This window comes from Gekko japonicus, unplaced genomic scaffold, assembly GCF_001447785.1.
Source record: "Gekko japonicus isolate JY-2015 unplaced genomic scaffold, Gekko_japonicus_V1.1 scaffold53, whole genome shotgun sequence".
NCBI lineage: Eukaryota > Metazoa > Chordata > Lepidosauria > Squamata > Gekkonidae > Gekko > Gekko japonicus.
In genome coordinates this window covers 1,994,790-2,014,768 of record NW_015162474.1, presented here as the reverse complement: position 1 = coordinate 2,014,768, position 19,979 = coordinate 1,994,790, and the positions used below count along the sequence as shown (strand labels likewise).

The window sequence follows — 19,979 nt, the reverse complement described above, 5'->3', positions numbered from 1 at the left end:
GTTGGACTAGATGACCCTGGAGGTCCCTTCCCACTTTATGAGTCTATGATTCTATAATTCACCCAGGCTGGCTGTGGGCATGCCAGCACCTCTGTCAGGCAGAAGCGCCTGAGATACTCCCCCTCCCCTTTTCCTTCGCCCGACTTGGAGATGGGGGAAAGAATGGATCCCAGGTGCTTCTGCCTGTCAGAAGGGCTGGTGCACACTTCCGGTGATGTCAGGGGGTGTGGCATATGCTAATGAGCTCCTGCAGCTCCTGGTGATTATAGCTGAGATTGGATGTAAGAAAGATTTGTGAATGACAGTAAATTAGCATACAAATGCAAGAGTTAACAAACAGATGAGGGAATGGCACTTACAAGACAAAGTTCAATTCTGGGTACAAGCAAGAACTGAGAGACTTAGTACGCACACTCCTTCACATTCATAGAAACAGATTTCCTCAAATATTGCATATGGGGGTGTTAGTTGCCAGGATGAGCTAATTAGACTCAAGACGCCTAAGTGACTGAGCAATAAATACAGCTAAGATTGGAATAACACATTAGGGCTGCAATCACACACGCCTTTAGATCCGTCATAGATGTGAATGCCTGACAGATCTAAAGGAAGAGATCAGATAGCAACATCTGGGAAGTGTCCCGCAGTTGAAAGCAACCTGTGCTGCTCCGCCACAGAAGCAGAGTTAAAAGACACTGGGGAAGGTCTGGCTCTAACAGGTTCCAATGGGCCATGGATGGACTTTCCCCTGTCCAATTGGGCAAGCACGCTTTCTAGCCATTGGGATGGTCTGATCATGCTATCCCAGCTTGGTGCTGTTTTCCCCCCTTCTTTGCAGTATGCGCATCATCACATACTCCATAGGCAGGCCTGGACCACCCATTGACGGAATTAGGCACCTGCCTAGAGCGGGGCCCCTGGAACAAGGTGCCAGCTGGGCTGGCCTGCCTGTTGCTGCCCCGCCCCTCGCCTCGCCTTGCCTTGCCACCCTGCTCCTCTGCTCCTCTGCTTGCCCCTGTGCTGTGCTCCAGCCTCCTCCTGGGTTGGAGGGCACCGCGCTGACCTGCCTCCTGCCCTGCCCCTCCCTTCCCCTCCCCACCGGCAGAGAGAGGGAGGTGGGAAAGCAGCAGGAAGGCCATCGTTGCCACTGCCTGAGGTGCCCAATTGTCACTTCCCTGCTGTTTGGGCAGCAGCTTAGCCTGCCTGGCTGATGGAGGAGCAGCCAGAGGCTGGGAGGGGGTGGCAGCAGACTTGCCGAGCTGAGAAGGCGCACGGGCAGCAGCAGCCATGTGGTGGCTTCCCCTCACTCTGTTTACCTTCGGCGCGGGCTCTGTGGGCAACCTCTTTGGCGCTCGCAGATGGGAGGAACTGGGGCAGGCCAAGGTTTCCCCTTCACTCACTTTTGCACTCAGTCACACTCAGAGTGCTGCATGGTGGGTTGCCCCCTCCCTGACCCTTCTCGGCTCAGAGATTACCAGTAACTTTGCGACGCTGCCAGGGGATCTGCAGCATTGTAAGGGTTAAACGGTGCAAACTGCTTCCTGGAGAGGCGGGGGGGGGGCAGGAGGGAGGAAAAGTCTTTTCCAGGGTTGGGGGGAGGGGTCTTTGCTATTTGAACAGCCAAGAGACCAGGGAGGGTTTCAGATCGGCAACAGGAGACAAAAAGCTTTTCAGCCGGATTCCTAGCAGGGTTACTCTCAAGTAAGTCATGGGGGGAAATAAGTCAGTTGTGCTGGAAGAAGAAGAAGAGATTGGATTTATATACCCCCCCCCTTCACTCGGAGTCTCAGAGCGGCTTACAAATTCCTGAGCTGTGACTGAGTCAGGAAAGCTCCTCCCCTGCCACGAATTTTGTGAGTCTTTCAGGTGCTGCTGGACTCTTGTTCTTTTCTCCCCTTACACTCTGCCATGACAGCTTCACTCATCTGAGCAGCAGGGACTCCTGCAGCCCACCCACCCCCACCCCGCCAATGGGCAGAATCAGCAACTCCCCATCCAGGGGTGGCTTGGTGGCCCCCACCTTGTGCAACAGCCTGACTGAGGTCAGGAAGGCTCCCAGCTTTCCGCAATAGGGTAGGCACTGTACAGAAAGATTCACAAAGTCACTTGGAGAAATTATCTGGGACTGTGGTCTATATTAATGTGTATCTGTTGTTGCTGTCAAGTCACAGCTGACTAGGGTTTTCAAGGCAAGAGACATTCAGAGGTAGTTTGCCATTGCCTGCCTCTCTGCATCATGATCCTGGTATTCTTTGGAGGTCTCCCATCCAAATATTAGCCAGGGCTGACCATGCATACCTTCCAAAATCTGACAAGAACAGGCTAGTCTGGGCTATCCAGGTTAGAGTGTTACTTCTCCAGAGGTACCTGTGCTAAAACTCACTCTATCTGGAAGTTTTCTGTGCCTTGGGGGAAAAAATGCCTATTCGAAAGGAGAAATGCAGCAGGTAAATTATGTAAATCTTGTCAAGCTTCGTCCATGGCGTCAGCCCTGGGAGTTGGAGAGGGTTCGTAAAGGAGGAGGTCGCGGAGGGGCCTCAGAAAGACAGGGTGGGCTTATGGTCACCCCGTAGGTCCTTCTGCCAACATGCACCGAACACTTTGGTCCCGTCTCTCTCTCTCGCTCTCTCTTTCTCTCCATCTCGTTCCTTCACACTTTCCTCCTCCCCAGCCCGTCCGCTTCTCTCCCCTTTTATCCTCTGTCCCACTCCCAGTGCCGCCTGTAATCCCCAACTCCTCTATTTCTGGTCTGGCCCCACCCCCCTTGATAAGCCTGGATGCCTTCTGGTCATCCTGGGCATGGTTGTGGGTGTCCCCGCAGCGGTCCTGTCAGCCTGGGGCCCGTGCCACTGGTGCCACGGCATAACTTCCCCATCGTGCCTGCCCTCAGCCCTCCCTCCACGGCCTCCACTTTGCTGCTTCCCAAAATAGAGCTCCGAGGTGCCCAACCGAGTGGCCGTGCCCTGCTGGCGTGGCCGCCTCTCCCTGGGTCGGTGCTGGTCGTTTCTCCTGGGGCTTCCCATGGCGAGGCTCCATGCTGTGGTCCCATCAGTCATCGTGGTATTGTCGCTGCCTTGTTCCTCTGCTGTTCCCCGGGTGAGTGGCCTGGTCGGGGCATCCCTGGGGGGTGGGTCCTCGTCTCGAGGCCGCTGGACCAGGACACATCTTAAATTAGGTAAAGCTGGTAAATATTTCTCCAGACTTTTTTCCCTCTAGACTGAAGGGGGGGTATTCCACAGACATAGGAGGTTATATCAGAAAAAGTGGGGTCTTCAAGCCCACAGAAGTTGATGCTGGATAAAAATCTGTTGGTCCCACAACTTTGTTTCTACTGGGAAAAGAGATAACACAGGATTTTCCTAGCATTCCCAGAATTTTGTATTTCCTAGATAGGGTTTGTCTCAAACAGCTGCCTGTCGTAGAGACAGAAATTAATTAGGGAACTCCTTATAATCACGTCCCCTCTGTGGCAGGAAAAGCTTTCACTGTTGTAGTACATCTCAATGCAAGGGAATTTCCCTTGTAGGATTTTCAGTGCCCCCCCCCTTGTGCTTTTTAACAGCATCATGTCAGAGGGAGAAATTAATCAGCAGATGCTTTCTTTATGACTTAATCTCTGTGTTGGGGAAAGCATTTTTCATTCTTCCTAAAATGCATTTATGTTTGAAACTTGGTTGGCACGGGGTGGGGGCGGGGGCGCCAGAAGGCAGCCTTGCCTAGTGTGCAAAAAAACCTGGAGCCAGCCCTGTCCATAGGGGGCCCTCAGTGCAGAGGTGCGATTCTTCGTTTATGCGCATGGTAAACAAATGGTCAAAAAAAACCTGACTCAGCTGCAGGTGCATCTGATCACACAGTGACACCGCTGGTCCACAGCTACAAAGGGAGGTGTGATCTCACAACTGCGTGTCCAATTCTTCTGGAGGTCATAGCCGGGTCTCGAACTGCTGAACTACCGACCTTCCACAGCCTGCAGTTCAGCATCTTAACCACTTGAGCCATCGCAGCTCCTCAGGGTGGTATACGGTAATACCAAAATACATACATATTCCAGGGGTCATGTGACTACCAGCAGTCCACATGGCTGTTAGTCCACACTGGTCCTGTAACCTTGAGAATCTGTTTATTTATATGTATTTATTTATTTAAAACATTTATTAGCCACCTTTGTACCTTACAGGAACTCAAGGCAATTTACAATGTAAAACACAATAAAATACATAAAAACCACCAGTTAAAAATCAGTAATTTAAAACTGCTGGTTTTAAGAAGCAGAAGAACTAATCAACCAATCAAATGTTGTCATAAATAAAACTGTCTTCAGCTGCATCCTAAAGGTAAGAGTGAAAACGCCATGTGCACCCTACTGGGGAGGTTATTTCATAATAGTGGGGATTCCACTATAAATAAATAAACCCTCTCCTGTGTACCTACCAGACGTCCTTCTTTAGTTGATGAGACAGTCAAGAGGGCTTCTCCCTGTGATATGGGTTTTGAGTCAGGAATGCACGGGAGAAGATGGTCTTTCAGATACCCCAGTCATGTAGGGCTTTAAAGGACAAAACCAACCCCTTGAATTGGGCTCAGGAACAGATTGTAAGCCAGTGTAATTGCTGTAATATTGGGGTCACTTGCTCCCAATAGCTGGCTCCAACCAGCAATCTAGCCACAGCATTCTGCACTCGCTGCAGCTTCCAAACACTCTTCAAAGGTAGCCCCAGGGTAGAGTGCATTGCAGTAGTCCAGTCTTAATATAACTAAGTCATGGATCATTGTTGCTAGACCAGACTGAGGCAGGAATGGGTGCAGCTGGTTCACCATGAAGCTGAGCAAAAGCACTCCAAGCCACCTGTAATATATCCATCCCAGACCATGTGCGTGGCCATTTCACCACGTGGTCATGCGAAGCAGCCGAGCTTCGCTCGTAGTAACAATGGAACAAGCGGATCCTAGCCAGCACCTATCGGCAGGCTAGGCTCCCAGCCGAGAGCCTATGGAACTCTTGGCCACTGTAAAAAGCCAATCACTTGTGTGTGGGTGTGTTTTGGGTGTGGGGTTGTGGCACATATAAACCAGCCTGCGAGCTGGTTAGTTTGTCTTGTTCCGAACCTTAAATAAAGTCTTAGAGCTGAATCACTGCGTTAGTCTAAGGACTTTTCACCACCGCAGCTACCTGATTTTCTAAGGTGACTGCTATGTTGAGCAACACTCCCAAGGGGAGTGTAACCAGCTAAGTCAGGAGAGATCTCAAGTTCCTAGTTGGCCTTTCTGCTAACCCAGAGACCCTCTGTCTTGTCAGGATTAAGATTCAGCTTGTTCACCCTCATCCAGCCCATTACTGACTCCAAGTACCAGTTTAGAACATCAACAGCAGCATCCTCAGAATTAGGTGGAAAAGAAAGGTAGAGATGGGTATCGTCCACATATTGGTGACATTGCAGCCCATACCTCCTCATGAATTCTGCCAGTGGCTTCATGTAGATATTAAATATCATGGGGGAATCAGATAGAAAGAGGTTCTTTCTGGGGTTCAAAAAGGATTGCTGAGGGGAGCGGAATGCAGTATAAATATGTGCTCCTTCCATTGATGGAACCCTGGATCCAACTCTATGTGTTAGGACTGAAGTGCTGGTGGTGTGATTTGAGTTTTGTTTCCTAAAATTACTTTGCATTTCCATCATAAGCATCGTGCAGGAGCAAGCCCAGACACCCTCCCTTCTTTCCGGGTGACTTAGACAAATGTCCAATCAGAGAGATGTGGGTTTGTATAATTGTTTCCCTACTTTAAAAATGGGATTGTATAAATTGGGTCTCTCTGTATTTAGAAATTCAAATGAAATCCTTGCAGGTCACAATAGATGCTGTGTGGTGAAAGGGAGCAAATGAGTTCACCCTTCCTTTACATAACAAAGTTTGAGTTCAGTGGCACCTTTAAGACCAACAAAGTTTAATTCTGGGCATGCACATGAAAGCTTATACCCAGAATTAAAATGTATTCGTATTGAAGGTGCCACTGGATTCAAACTTTGTTCTGATGCTTCAGAACAACATGGCTACCCACTTGAATCTATCTACTTTTGCATAGCTAGCAATGGCATTATCCCTGCAAATGTACGAAGTGGAACATAGATTTATGGGGCAGACTTGGCCAGGTTATTGTTTCTTATGGTTAGTTCCCCTTCTGTGAAGTGGGAAAAATCAGGAGAATATTATCCTGTATAATGGGGCTGTTATATGAATAAACAAGATTTTTAAAATGCTGTTAAATAGCTTTGAGTTAAATAAATATTTTAGGGCCCTTTCTATACAATCTGTTTTTATGTGTGTGTATTTATGTGTGTCCAGTACATATTGACCATCTGTATTCCCATCAATGATACTCGTTAAAGATTCTCCTCCTCATATATATTCACTGTGCCATTAAAGAATGGAGATGATAGCAATAATATTTTACATATGTACAATTAAACTGCACATGTATAAATTTCTTGAAGGGCAGTGAGCTGGCTATGACCTTCTACATCAGCTGCCACTGATGGCAGATCAATAGAAACTTTTAATACAAAATATATCATTCTGGGTATGCTGTGACTCCATTTAACTATAGTCTTGTGCAATAGGTGAAAATTATGGAGGGCAGGCCATGTGCAAACAAAGTTAAAATGGGAGCTATAGAGTGTTCCCACAACCCCAGAGGGAGCTGGCAATTAAGGCAGTGCTGTTGATAAATAGATTTTGGAAGGCAAGATGTAGAAGGGCTTCAGAGTGGGGTTAGAAGACCTGGGGCATTTTTCTAAAAACGATAACCAAATGTCTCCCTACTACTGGCTGTCCCCATAAAATATGGTGATGTGGTGGAAAATTATGGCATCCCCACCAGTTATCTGTGAGATGGGTTGCTTGCCTGCAACCCATTTGAGTTGGACACGCCTGGTTTAACCATTCTCATTCATAGAATAGACTCCACTGTCCAAATCCTTACATATGCTCTCCTCATGAGCAACATAAACCAATATTAATAGCACACAAGTTAATCCAAATATCTAATTACTCTAACATATTGGATATTCCTGTCATCCCAGTCCTTGTCAGTGAAAATGGTTGCCCTTCACTCATAGTTTTTCCTGTTCAGGAGGGTTTGTGTTTAATTTTATGTACACAGATAACACACTGTTAAATGCATTCATCCTAGCCCCATGATTCCATATAAGTGCAAGGTTTTCTTCCAGTGCAAGCATCCTAATTCACTTACAAAGGTATCCTTCACATTTAAGGATAGAACACCTGGCACATACAAAATGGATGCTGCTTCCACTGAACTGATAGAAGATTCATGTGCAGGAAAGAGTTCCACTACCCATGGAACTCTGGACAGACATAAGCTTCTTAACTGGGACAAATCTTGCATACATGATTCTAGCATAATTTAAACACCTGAGAGTGACAAAATCCACAGAAAAGCAAACATTTAGCAATAGCCTTATAATATTTTGGATCACTGAAACACCAACTCTCCAAAAAGTAGTAGAACATCAGAAATAGTAGAGCGATTTGTTTAATTAAACATTTTATATGCAGTCCATAAAAATATCAAATAAAAACTGAACAAGTCCCACATAATCCATCTGACAAACATTAGAAGTTAAATAGTAATTAATAATATTAATTTTAGATAACATTATGAATGATAAATATTTAAATCATTTGGTGTTTCTACCAGATTGACTCTTATAAATAGTTATTTTAAATCAATTGATAAATATCAATAAATAAGATATATTAAAAAGAGCTATCAGTAGAAAAAATAGCTAGCCTCTGTGGTATGGTCGGAGTCGCTGCAGGCGTTGGGGATTGGGTTTCTTGCTTCTCCTCTTTCTCTGGATCTCTTCTTTGTTCACTTCCTGTAAAACTGGGTACAGTTCAACTACTGCCTTGCGCTGAAGTTTTAAATCGGTCAGCTGTTTCAAATGACAAAATAAAAACTGATTCAATATGAAAGTTAATAGAAAAATTAAGCTATCAAACTGGCTCACACTATGGTTTAAAAATTATTTAAAAGAACATTTGAAAATAGTAATAGAATCCCAGAAATCCTATAAAAGGAAGAAAAGTCTCCTTCTTTCAGTGGTTTTAGGTTAAATTTTTCTAATGTATCAGATCAGCTGATTTAGCAAAAGGAACATCTTGGACTGAAATCTTTGTAAAGAAATATACATTAACTACAGCACTGGTGCTGTAAAATGATCTAGAATAAGCCCACATTTTACCTGACTGGCCTTCTATCACACTTATATTTTCATATTACTCAAGGTTATTTTTTCCAAGTATCTGGTAAAAGTGGATTGTGCAAAGAACTATATTGAGTACTTCTTATATAAGATAAGAAACACCTGTTCATTCAGCCATAGATTATTGATGGCAAATATTTATAGAATGCAACTCACAAGCAAGGAAGAAATTCTTTTGAGGTTTTTAAGCAGAGGCTATGGTCATCTGACAGCAATGCTGATTCTGTGATTTTAGACAGATCATGAGTGGAAGGGGAGGAAGGGATGAGTTAGTACTCATTTATCATGGCCTTGTCTTACATGTCCAGGGTAATGATGATTGCCACTTTGGGGTCAGGAAGGAATTTTTCCCCAGGCCAGATTGGCCAGGGATCCTGGAGGATTTTTTGCCTTCCTCTGGGCATAGAGCAGGGGTCATTGAGGGAGTGGGGGGTAGTTATGAATTTCCTGCATTGCTCAGGGAGCTAGACTATATGACCCTTGAGGTCCCCTCCAGCTCTATGCTTCTATATTTGGGGAGGTGCTGTGGCTCAGTGGCAGAGCATCCGCTTGGCATGCAGAAGATCCCAGGTTCAATCCCCGACATCTCCTGTTAAAAAGATCAAACAGGAGGTGATGTGAAAGACCTCAGCCTGAGACCCTGGAGAGCCGCTGCTGGTCTGAGTAAATAATACTGATTTTGATGGACCAAGGGTCTGATTCAGTATAAGGCATCTTCATGTGTTCGTGTGTATATTTCTATGTCTCCAAGACCAATGATGGAAAACAGGTTTAAGCTTCTACCTAGTTCAAAGAACCCTTGATATTAACAAATTCAAGTCTTTCTATTCAATATTGTTCATAAATCGGTTAATTGCTTTAAAAAGTTCTCTCTCTCTCTCTCTCTGGTTCTAAAGGCAACATTCCAGGAAAAAGGTTTTGTTCATGTTGCCTTTAGCATATTATCTTAAATAGGTTTATTTAAAAGAAAGAGCCATTAAATCTATGGGATGGTCTCCAAATATACACATATAGAATCAAGTCACAAGATTGGAACTTTACTGTTTTAAAAGACCTGAATTTGTCCAGCCATACTTAAATACTTATGAATCCCATTCATTTCAGCTATATAATGGAATGTAAAGGTACTTAATTTGGCTGAATTTCTCCTCATTCTGAAAGCATCATAAAATCCCTTCACAAGAATATTCTAAATCAAAATAACAACAAAAATATTACCGGAAGCTTTGACAACTCAATTATATCAGTTGCTTTCCTCAAGCTCTCATTGTATTTTGTTTTGTATAATTCCAGAGCATTTACTAGGTTCCTGATGTGTTTAGCAGTTCCAATATTGGTTGAATTTTTCAGCATCTTCCAGTACATGGAAATTATTTGGGCAAGTAAGATCCTTTTTTCTTTGCCCTGTTAGAAAACCAGAAAATAAAAACAGATTAATAATCTTTCTCTAGAAATGTAAATGATTCAAGTTGAAGGCCCTTAGATCCATTGCTGTGGCTGGGGCATGCTCAAAGAACCACATAACCATCACCAATAATGGAAATGGTGGTAATCATTTGGCAAAAAGTCAAAATAATGGTTGGCTCCCATCTGTATTTTGAAACTAAAGTGGTTTCTTATCAGTTTTTCCTGATATGTCAGAATCATGTCACTGAAAGCCCATAAAAGGAATATATTGGCAGTTCTAAGTCCATGGTTGTGAGTAGAAATTAATCTTTTATGGTCAAATGCGCCACAGCAATCTCAGCAGAGTACAGCTAAACAAACAAAAACAAACCCAATTCAAGATGTTCATAAACTTACCTCTGACCACAGGGTGTCGTGCAGTTTATTTGTGAAAACAGGTTTACCCACAGCAACATCAGATTGACTTGCATTCTGTAACACAAAATACAGTCTCAACCAAATATATTACATAATCCTCAATCTCAGCAATGGCAGCTTTAGCTGTCATTTTTTTTAAAAAAAAATTAAATTAAGTTGCTGGTTTTATTAATCCTGAGAAAGCATTTTCTGCTCAGTCAGGTCTAATTTACCCACACCTGTTTCCTCTTATATGTAACTCATGCAACTTGAGTCACTTCAAATCCAGTTTTATGATAAGTTTGGAGGAAATCTCCTCTCATGCTACACTGCTGCTCAACAGGGATGGCCTGATACTACCATTATTTAAGATGAGGTGACAATATAGGAAAGAATGTATACACAGCCCTACGGCCTTTCATTTACACTCTTGATCTTAACTCTGATGGAATGAACAGTACATTGAACATTGCCAAATTAAAGATATATCAATAACTTCATCTTACATCCCTAATACTTGTGTCATTCCAGCTTCCTAGACCCATTATCTATTTTCTGCAAATAGACTCACATTGCCATCCTTATTCCGTTACAGGAACATAACATAAGAACATAAGAGACGCCAATGTTGGATCAGGCCAAAGGCCCATCCAGTCCAACACTCTGTGTTACACAGTGGCCAGAAATACCAGTGCCATCAGGAGGTCCAGCAGTGGGGCCAGGACACTAGAAGCCCTCCCACTCTCCCCCCCCCAAGCACCAAGAAGACAGAGCATCACTTGCCCCAGAGCCCCTATCTATACCTTGTGGCTAATATCCACTGATGGACCTCTGCTCCATATGCTTATCTAATTCCCCTTTGAAGCCGTCCATGCTTGTAGCCGCCACCACTTCCTGTGGCAGTGAATTCCATGTGTTAATCACTCTTTGGGTGAAGAAGTACTTCCTTTTATCCGTTCTAACCCGACCGCTCTGCAGTTTCATGGAGTGCCCACGAGTTCTTGTATTGTGAGAAAGGGAGAAAAGTACCTCTTTCTCTACCTGCTCTTTCCCATGCATAATCTTATAAACCTCGATCATGTCACCCCTCAGTCGTCTTTTCTCCAAGCTAAAGAGCCCTAAGCGCTTTAACCTTTCCTCATAGGGAAAGTGTTCCAACCCTTTTATCATTCGAGTTGCCCTTTTCTGCACTTTTTCCAAAGCTATAATATCCTTTTTAAGGTGTGGTGACCAGAACTGCACACAGTATTCCAAATGAGGTCTCACCATTGATTTATATAGGGGCATTTCAGCTGCAACATTACACGTTGTTTAGTCTCTACCTCTTTTATTCAAAATGTACTTAATGTAAACTAGAAAGTGAGAAACACAATTTAAATGTACCTTCTGGTCAGTATGTCTCTGTTATTCATTGTATCCATGTGGAAAATTAAAATAACTTTTTCTAAATTGTGAAAATGCCCTAATGGAAGAAAACTCATTAAACTCCACTAGAATCCGAATTGCACAATGTCGAGATTGAATGCTCATGCTCAAGATGTAGTGACCAGTAGAGTAGCTCAGAATTAGACATTAATTTACCTAGTTCTGCTTGTGGTTCCTCATATGGTGGACTCATTATTTAAATGTACATACAAAATCCAGCATTTTGTAAAGTTTCTAGCACACAGCTGGAGTGTGTAATAGCATACTGCTGAGGGAATAATAATGATAATAAACCTGTTAAAATCAGTACTAGACTAAAATTTGGGTTTTATTGAGTCTACATTTTCAGGAAACCTTATTCTGGAAGAAACTGGCTGCATATTATAGTCCTAATCAATTGCCTTAGCCAAATTTATCTACAGCCTTACCCACTGCCTGGAAAGCTGCCCATACAAGTTTCCCTTAAAGCCCAACCAATAGCACTATGAGGATATGGTTGGTGGGCACATGATGCAGTTCCCTTGCTAAAGGTAAACTGGTCTCTGTGTGGTCTGTGCCTGAGTGGGAGATTACTGGGAATGTAAGTAAGGAAGTAAGATGGGATATTAATCATCGTCTTCTTCTTCTTCATTGTCATCATATAACTTCCTATTTGGCCAGTCATACTTCTTACTGAAGAAATGTTTCCACCAACTGTATATGTAGTCATGTCAACCCTAAAGTGTTGGCATTTCTTTTAACATTTAGAAGTCAGCTTGCTTTGGTTGTCTCTCCTTATACATCCTCCACAAGTTTCCATGCGCAAGTTCCGATTCCGTTGTTACTATATGTGTGGACTGCTGAACGAAGAAATGACTGAGCGTTAAGCTAGCAACACTTCTTTGCTAACATCAGGAACAGCTGGCCCAAGCACAAAGTGGTATGTAACTCCCTTAATAAACAAATAAAATATCCAAAGCCCTCCTCTCACCAAAGTCCAAGACTCCAAAGTTGCTTGAACATAGATGGAAACAGAGCTTTTTTCCTGGGGGAATGCACCGGAACAGAATTCCGGAACCTCTTCAACACAATTCTTTTTAAAACATTTACAAGTTCATGAGTTTTCAGTATACAGATTGAAAACTTAATTTCCCTCTTGAGAGTTCCAGCACCTCTTTTTCAAAAGAAAAAGAAAAAACCCTGGATGGAAATCATAACTAATCATAACTCACAACTAAAACCAGATTATGAAAGATATTTACATTAGAGACTTTTGGAATTATTATTCACCTAATCAAGTAATTGACTATAATATATTATCATGTTGGATTATATACATTCAAGGAGAACAAGGACGTGAAGAATTAAGCAAAGCTGTTGTGGGGATCTTGAGCTAGGCATGGACTGGGGAGAAGAAACTGCCAATCCTGTGAGGACTGTTTCAATCAAAACAAATCATATGTTCAGAAATTTCAGAGAGAAGTGATCAGTTCGGTTGACTCTCCTTTCTTCAGCTTTCTATACAGTCAGCCCTGTTCCCTAACACTTCCTGTATGGGAAGCCATCTAGCTATTTGCACCAGCTTTCATTCAGTCTTTTTAGAAGTATGGAAATGTTACAAATTGTGTTTACTTTTTTGAAATTTAGCTTAATGTAGGATCTTTCAAATTCTCTTGGGGAGGAATTTCTTTATAATCCGCCATATATCCAAACTGAATGAAAGGAAAATATTGAACAATGAATTACAAATATATATTATAACAGATCACAAACACAAGAGTAGTTGCCCATGAATATCAACGTCCTAAGATCTACTGTTGTACAAGAAAACGGAAAAGAAAGATAACAAGAAATATATCTGAAAGTGTACTTACATAGTCTTGCTCCAATCTGATAATATCTTCTTTTATCTGATCAAAAACTGAATCTGTAAGAATTTGTCCATCAGAACAGCTAATAGCCAGAAAGACAAACAAGCAAATCTGCCAAGTCATTGTTTCAAAGTCAGGTAGTTAGCTTCACTACAAAGACAGATGTTGGACCCAGAGCAATGATCTAACTTGGCTGTCTATTGCCCTTTGCAGGTTTGATCTTCAGCTCTCTGGGTGGCGGTATTTATACTTGGCCGTTGAACATTTTAGCTAATCAGAACTATGTATTTTCACACATTTTAGAAGATGGTGTTAGATAGGAGGTTTTTGTGGCATTTCTACATGTAAAGTTTCCTTTAAATAACGACGTCCCCCAGTGTGACGAATGCTCGTCTCCATGTCCAGTTAGCTGTTCTTTAGGGATCCCTCGAAAGTATCACATGTGAAAGCAAGAAGGCACGGGAAAGTCCAGCTAGGCAAGGTATGCATATGAAACCCATCAATTCCCCCTCCTCATTTAAAGGAAACCATTTTGCAGTACCCTGAAACTGCTTTAGTACTTTGTGGTGGGGGAACAAGAAGACAGGAAACAGGGTCAGATGATGTAGCATAATCTTTTCAAGTATATGTTGGATACAGTAACAAACCATCAGAAAGCAAAAAAACCCAAAACCCACTACATCATGTGGTTAATGGGCAGTTTGATAAATGTGTTACTTCTAATGCTTATTCACTGTGGGTTAGAGGTGTTCTTTAATTTTATAATAACCGTAGCAGATAACTGTTATACTTTTGCATAAAATATATGCCTTCTTTCATTTTTCCTTATGGTAAATTATTTCCATGCTTCTTTCATCAGGTTGGATCCAAAGACCCCCTTTCACCTACGGAGGAAGTCTTCCTCTGCTAGATTAAGGCTCCTTCTGCCAGAGCAAGACTCCTTTTGCCAGAGTGAGGCTCCTCACTTAGCAGAAGAGATTAATGGGATCCAACTCATAATTTTTACCAGAATTAAGGAAATCAAGGATAGCATGATTGTATCCTCCATCTAATGCCCTGTGAACAGGATAAGATCAACCCACAATGCTATTGGTCTCCCTGTTGCACTTGTACAACTGGCAAATGCACTGTACTAATGCAAGATAGCCACAATGTACAATTGTGGTGGTATAATGGTGTGGTGTAGAGTTCAAAATAGACAGGAAAGTAGTCGTTATTAAGAAGAGAGAGAACAACGGTTAACTTCCAATGACAGCACCAAGTTTATATAAAAAAGAAAGTAGACCTATAATTTTTGTTCAAAATTCACGTATTCAGAATTCTGGGAAGGCTGAGGTCTTGGAGGACATTGTGCTTCTCACCTTCACTGGCTTTCAGCTGACCCTTGCTGACTCAATTATACTGGATATAGTATTACTGCTGGAGAAGCAAGTTAATGCATATGCAAAAAAACTTTCTTCCAAATTCATTTAGGGTGGAAAATGGCTCCCTACCTTGACTCAGCCTATCTGGCACCTGGATCCATGCCATGGTAACATTGAGACTAGACTATTGTACTACACTGTATGAGAGTCTACCCTTGGAGTCATCTTAGATACTCCAGTTGGTAAGAACTATCAGAACCTAGGCAGAGCATGCAACTGACACCCAATCTGCAGTCACTCCACTGGGACTGATTTCACACAAGAGCTGCGCCACGGTCGCGCCACCCTTTGCCCCGCTTCTATTGGTCAATTTCCCACTCGAAGCTGTGTGGCCGCGTTTTGACCCGCGGCTTCGCCCGATTTTCCCTGCGGTTTTGTGATCCTGTTTTTTGAGGATCACGAAACCGCGGGGAAAATCAGGCGAAGCCACGGGTTAAAACGCGGCCGCGTGGCTTCGAGTGGGAAATTGACCAATAGAAGTGGGGCAAAGGGAGGTGCAACCACGGCGCAGCTCTTGTGTGAAATTGGTCTGGCTGTCCATCGGTTACTGGGTTCAATTCAAGGTAGTGGCTATCAGATACAAAGCCCTTCATGACCTTAGACCCTCATGTCTGCAGGACAGCCCCTCCTCTTATAGTCTGCCATGACAGCTTTGCTCATCTGAGCAAGGCCTTCTGAGGATGCTGTGAATGGGCAAAATCAAAAACTGCCCACATATGTGCATTCTCTGTTGTAGCCCCCACATTGTGGAATGGTCTGTCTGAAAAGGTCAAGAAGGCTCCCATGTCTCTGGGTAAAACGGAATTGCTCAGGAGGCCATATTTACAAAGGTAATAGGGCTATATTATAATGGAATGGTTCAAGAAGGTGCTTTTCTAAAGGGAATGAGATTGTGAACTATACCACTGTGTATAGTATATTTTATCTGTTTGTGGAATGTATTATCCTGGTCTCACTGCAATGTTTTCTACCTCTATAATACCAGTTTTTGCACTGTTTAACATATCCTGTCTAATGTTTTATATTTTGTTTCCAATTTCTGTAATCTTGTTCCCATTACAATGCTTTAAGATGTCTCATCCTATTGATTGCATCAGTTTACACTGTGTAATCCCCCTTGATTCTCAGTGAGAAAAGCAAAGTAAATGCATTTTTAAAATGTGCCAAGAACCTCAGTTTTGCAGCTGCAATGATCCCACCACACATGTGGGGAGGTAGTAAAAAAGAAGGGGAGTTGCCAGAGAACATCAGTTGGCTGTAAATCAGCAGCCATGGCAGAGCTACTTAAGAAAGGAAAGTTAAACCCTGACACATGATCAAAACCAATCCAGCATACCAACATACACAACCCCATATACAACTGCCAGGTAGGCAGGTATTAAAACCTATCTGTGCCCATTGTCCATCCCAACTATCATTTTCCCACTCGCAAAATCCAGGTCAATGGCTGATCTGGGCAGATTGTATTCATTGACCACAAACAGGTGTGGATGTTGGCAGAAGTACTGATGTCAGAAGCTGGCAGAAGTACTGATGCCAGCATTTGGCATTTGGCAAGGTGTGGGATTTCTGTAGTCAGAGGTGACCAGGCTGTACCTCTAGTGTATAGTAGAAGTCATTCCTGGCTGCAAGAATGAGCCTTTATATACCAGTCAGGAGGTGGGAGGGATGTTGTAAAGAAGGAGCTCAGGAATGGATGCAAAGGTACAATGCATATTGTAATCAGCTTGATTAAAGCAGAAGAGAAATGCTTGGGGGCACAAATCAGCATCTGTAGTAAGATAAGTATCCTATGTCTCTATTCAGCCCTGAGGGGTCCATTGTTCTGAACTCAAATTCAGCCATTCTTTGGAGGAGCACTTTTCCCTGCCCTGAGACCATCCTTGTTTTGTGAGCTGCTAGAGCCCCTGATATGGAGCTGCGGTGGCTCAAGTGGTTAAGATGCTGAACTGCAGGCTGTGGAAGGTTGGTAGTTCAGCAGTTCGAGACCCGAGTTGCTGCATGGCGGAGTGAGCTCCCGTCTCTAGTTCCAGCTCCTGCCAACCTAGCAGTTCGAAAGCAAGAAATTGCAAGTAGATCAATATGTACCACTTCAGTGGGAAGGTAACAGCGTTCCGTGCACCTTGGTGTTTAGTCATGCCGGCCACATGACCACGGAAATGTCTTAGGACAGCGCTGGCTCTTCGGCTGTGAAACGGAGATGAGCACCGCAACGCTAGAGTTGGATTCGACTGGCTTTCGAGCAAGGGAACCTTTACCTTTACCTTTAGAGCCCCTGAAACATGACATAAGGGCTGCCTTTTCCTCTTGGATTGAATTACTGCTTAGCTCCCTGTACCTCTACACTGGTGCTGGGCTCTCCTAGGGATACAAGAATCAGACATTATAAATTTCCTTTTCAACCTCAACCTCAATCTCTCTCTTTCTTGCCTTGTTTTCCCCATTTTATTTCCCCCCCCCCCCCCCCCCCGTGGAAGAACTGGTTCATACACTTGGTGCTTCAAATCAGTCTTGCATCCAGCTAGCTAACTCTATGCTTTGATGCTTTCAATGGTTTTGTTCTACTGTATTTACCCTAAAGGACGATGACCATGAATGTAAGGTGATCCCCCTTAAAAAAAAGTTATACACTAAGTCAAAATATTCTTATTGACACTGTTTTGATTATCACCTTAATTGGTATTTTAAGGCTATGGGTTCTGGAGAAGTGGAATATTTTACTTTGGCCTTTTGTCAGATCCGACCCCTTGTTCAGCTCCTTTTTTTATGCTCCTGATTGTTTCTCCATTCTTTCAGATATTCTAGTTGTCCATCTTTGCTCCTCTTCCAGATTTAAATCAAGGTAACTTGATTTTGCTACATGTGATGGCCACTGTAAACCGCTTCCTAGTGGTTACCTCTCTGCAGTGAACCACCTTTCTGTATTTTCTTCATACTGCTGCAGAATTTTTTTAAAAAAAGATCTGCACTGTTGTGTAAAGAGAAATTGTCATCTGATCCACATAATGATATACTGTTCATTAATAACTTGCAAAGAGAAAACAGACATTAGGCACAGTGACTTTTTAAGCAGCCTGTAAGGGCAGCTATAACCGTTGACATCTGCAAAGGATAGCACTACACTACACAAATAACACACACACACACCATTCTGCTCAGTGGTGGCAACTGGGGAGTGCACTACAGAAAAGCCTGCTTTGCATTCACAGCCTGACATCTTCTGTCCTTTTACTAGACTTCTTACTAAAAGCTCTTTACTTCCGGATACAAGAGAAGTCCGAATATGCCAGTGAAAAAACAGGCAAAATGTAATCACGAATACCTTTTGTTGCACAAAAATATTAACAAGTCTTCTATAGAATATTAGCAGAGCTGTGAATGGTCCAAGCAAACACATCTTGAAGTGTGATCTTTACTGTCACCTGTTGAACTCTGAGAGCACTGGGGAAAGCCACATATATCCCAAGGGTTTCCCCAATGAGCCAAATAGTGCCCCCCTGATACTGTTTCAGGTCAGGAACATGGAATAGAGGAAAGATTAGTCCCCTTCTTCATGTGTGTCATAATTCTGATCCAAATCAGGCACCTTGTGCGTAGAAACTGTGGAGAACATATCTGTGGAGAATTCATAACTCATGTTTGACTGTTACACTAGGTGAGGACCCACAGGGCCGGTGCTACCATTAGGCCAAACTAGGCGGCCGCCTAGGGTGCAGACCTCAGAAGAGTGTAGAACTGACAGTCAGCATTATTGTACAGGATCCCCGCCAGACACAGCACCACAGCCGGCAGCCAGGCATGCCATCCGAAGCCGCCCACCGCTGCCAGCAGCCGCCCATCAAAGTCCATCTGCTGCTCCCCCCCCCCCCGGCGGGCCAAAAAAAAAAACCTATGCAGACAGAAGCAACCCCCCCCCCCGGCCCAACCTGTGCGGATTGTGGAAGGGAGCCTTCCCAAACATCCACAGTGGGAGCCCCACACCAGCCTTTGAGGGGAGGGGGGCCTCAGAGGACACGTTCCCCAAAGTTCCTCTTTTTGGTTAATCGGGGGGGGGACACAAAGCAAAATCAAACAACACTCTGTGGCCAAGGAACGAGTCAGTATCCAATGACTGCCCTAGCAGAGGACCAGAGGAGACTGGGGCATGGGGTGCCAATGAAGAATCCTCCACACCTGCCCGCCCGGCTTCTGCTTGGGCTTCGCTCTGTCTCCAGCTCCACAGAGGCACCTTGCAGGCTGAATGATGCTCGCCGCCTGCGCTCAGCAGCAGAAGGCAGGGGGACAAAGTGGAGAAGGAAGGAGGCCCCTCCTCAGAGGCAGCTCTGGCTCTTTCCTCTCCATCCCCAGGGAACCTCTTTCTATGCCCGTGGAACACAGAAGCTGCAGCAGGGGCAACACCATAAAATACTGAGCCAACTTAGTCTTGCTTTTGGACCTCCTCCTAAAAGTATTACTGTCCTGCTCCTTGGGGGTCTTCTTCTGCAGACCACCCGACAACGTCCCTATTTCTAAGTAGGGCTTCAGTCCTCACATATAATCCCAAAATTCAGTGGAGCTGATTTTGGGAGATAGGATCAGACTGATTCTCGCACTCAGGATCTGAGCCCAAACATGCAGCCTACTACACCTTGACTCCGGCCACAAAAGTCCCCCTGAACTCAGAGGCTGCTAAGAGTTTATTGATTGTGCTGATGGGCTGACCACCACTGTACTCATTTGCCCCCCCCCCCCCAATAAAAATTATCTGGCTATGGGCTGTGTCTGGAAAGAAATGGGCAGAAAGACAGCTTCATGGCTGCAAGAAAGGGGAGGAAAGTAAGGAAATTCTGCTGTAGCAATGCACAGGGGAAAAATACCTCTGCACAAAGAACTTTGGAACTGCTCCCACACCTTTCCCTAAAGCTATATGAATGCCCTGCTTACAAGTCAGCAATAACAACCCCTGGGAACTCAGCAACTATGGCTGACAGTAAATGATCTCAGCCACAAGTGGCTGAGAGATGGCAAGCTAAATTAATAAACATGCCAAAGCATCAGCACTTGACCTGAAGGAATTAGTGACAACATTTGCAAAGGAAAAGACATGGAAAATGAGATTTTGATGTGTCTGAAATGGAAACATTCAAGAGACTTAAATTTTAATATCAATACACAGGATTATTCAAAATGATTTTTGATTTGTGCGCTTAAAC

At 43.7% G+C, this 19,979-nt stretch overlaps 1 protein-coding gene across 1 annotated transcript; it reads right to left on the bottom strand.

Moving 5' to 3' along the window:
- Nucleotides 1-7,805: 7,805 nt before the first annotated feature.
- On the bottom strand, nucleotides 7,806-13,486 carry LOC107105706 (interferon gamma-like). The gene is made up of 4 exons (XM_015405700.1): nucleotides 13,367-13,486; nucleotides 10,089-10,163; nucleotides 9,504-9,689; nucleotides 7,806-7,955 (listed from the first exon to the last, which is right to left on the bottom strand). The coding sequence occupies exons 1-4, from the start codon at nucleotides 13,484-13,486 to the stop codon at nucleotides 7,806-7,808; spliced, it is 531 nt and encodes a 176-aa protein (XP_015261186.1).
- Between the last annotated feature and the right edge of the window lie 6,493 nt (nucleotides 13,487-19,979).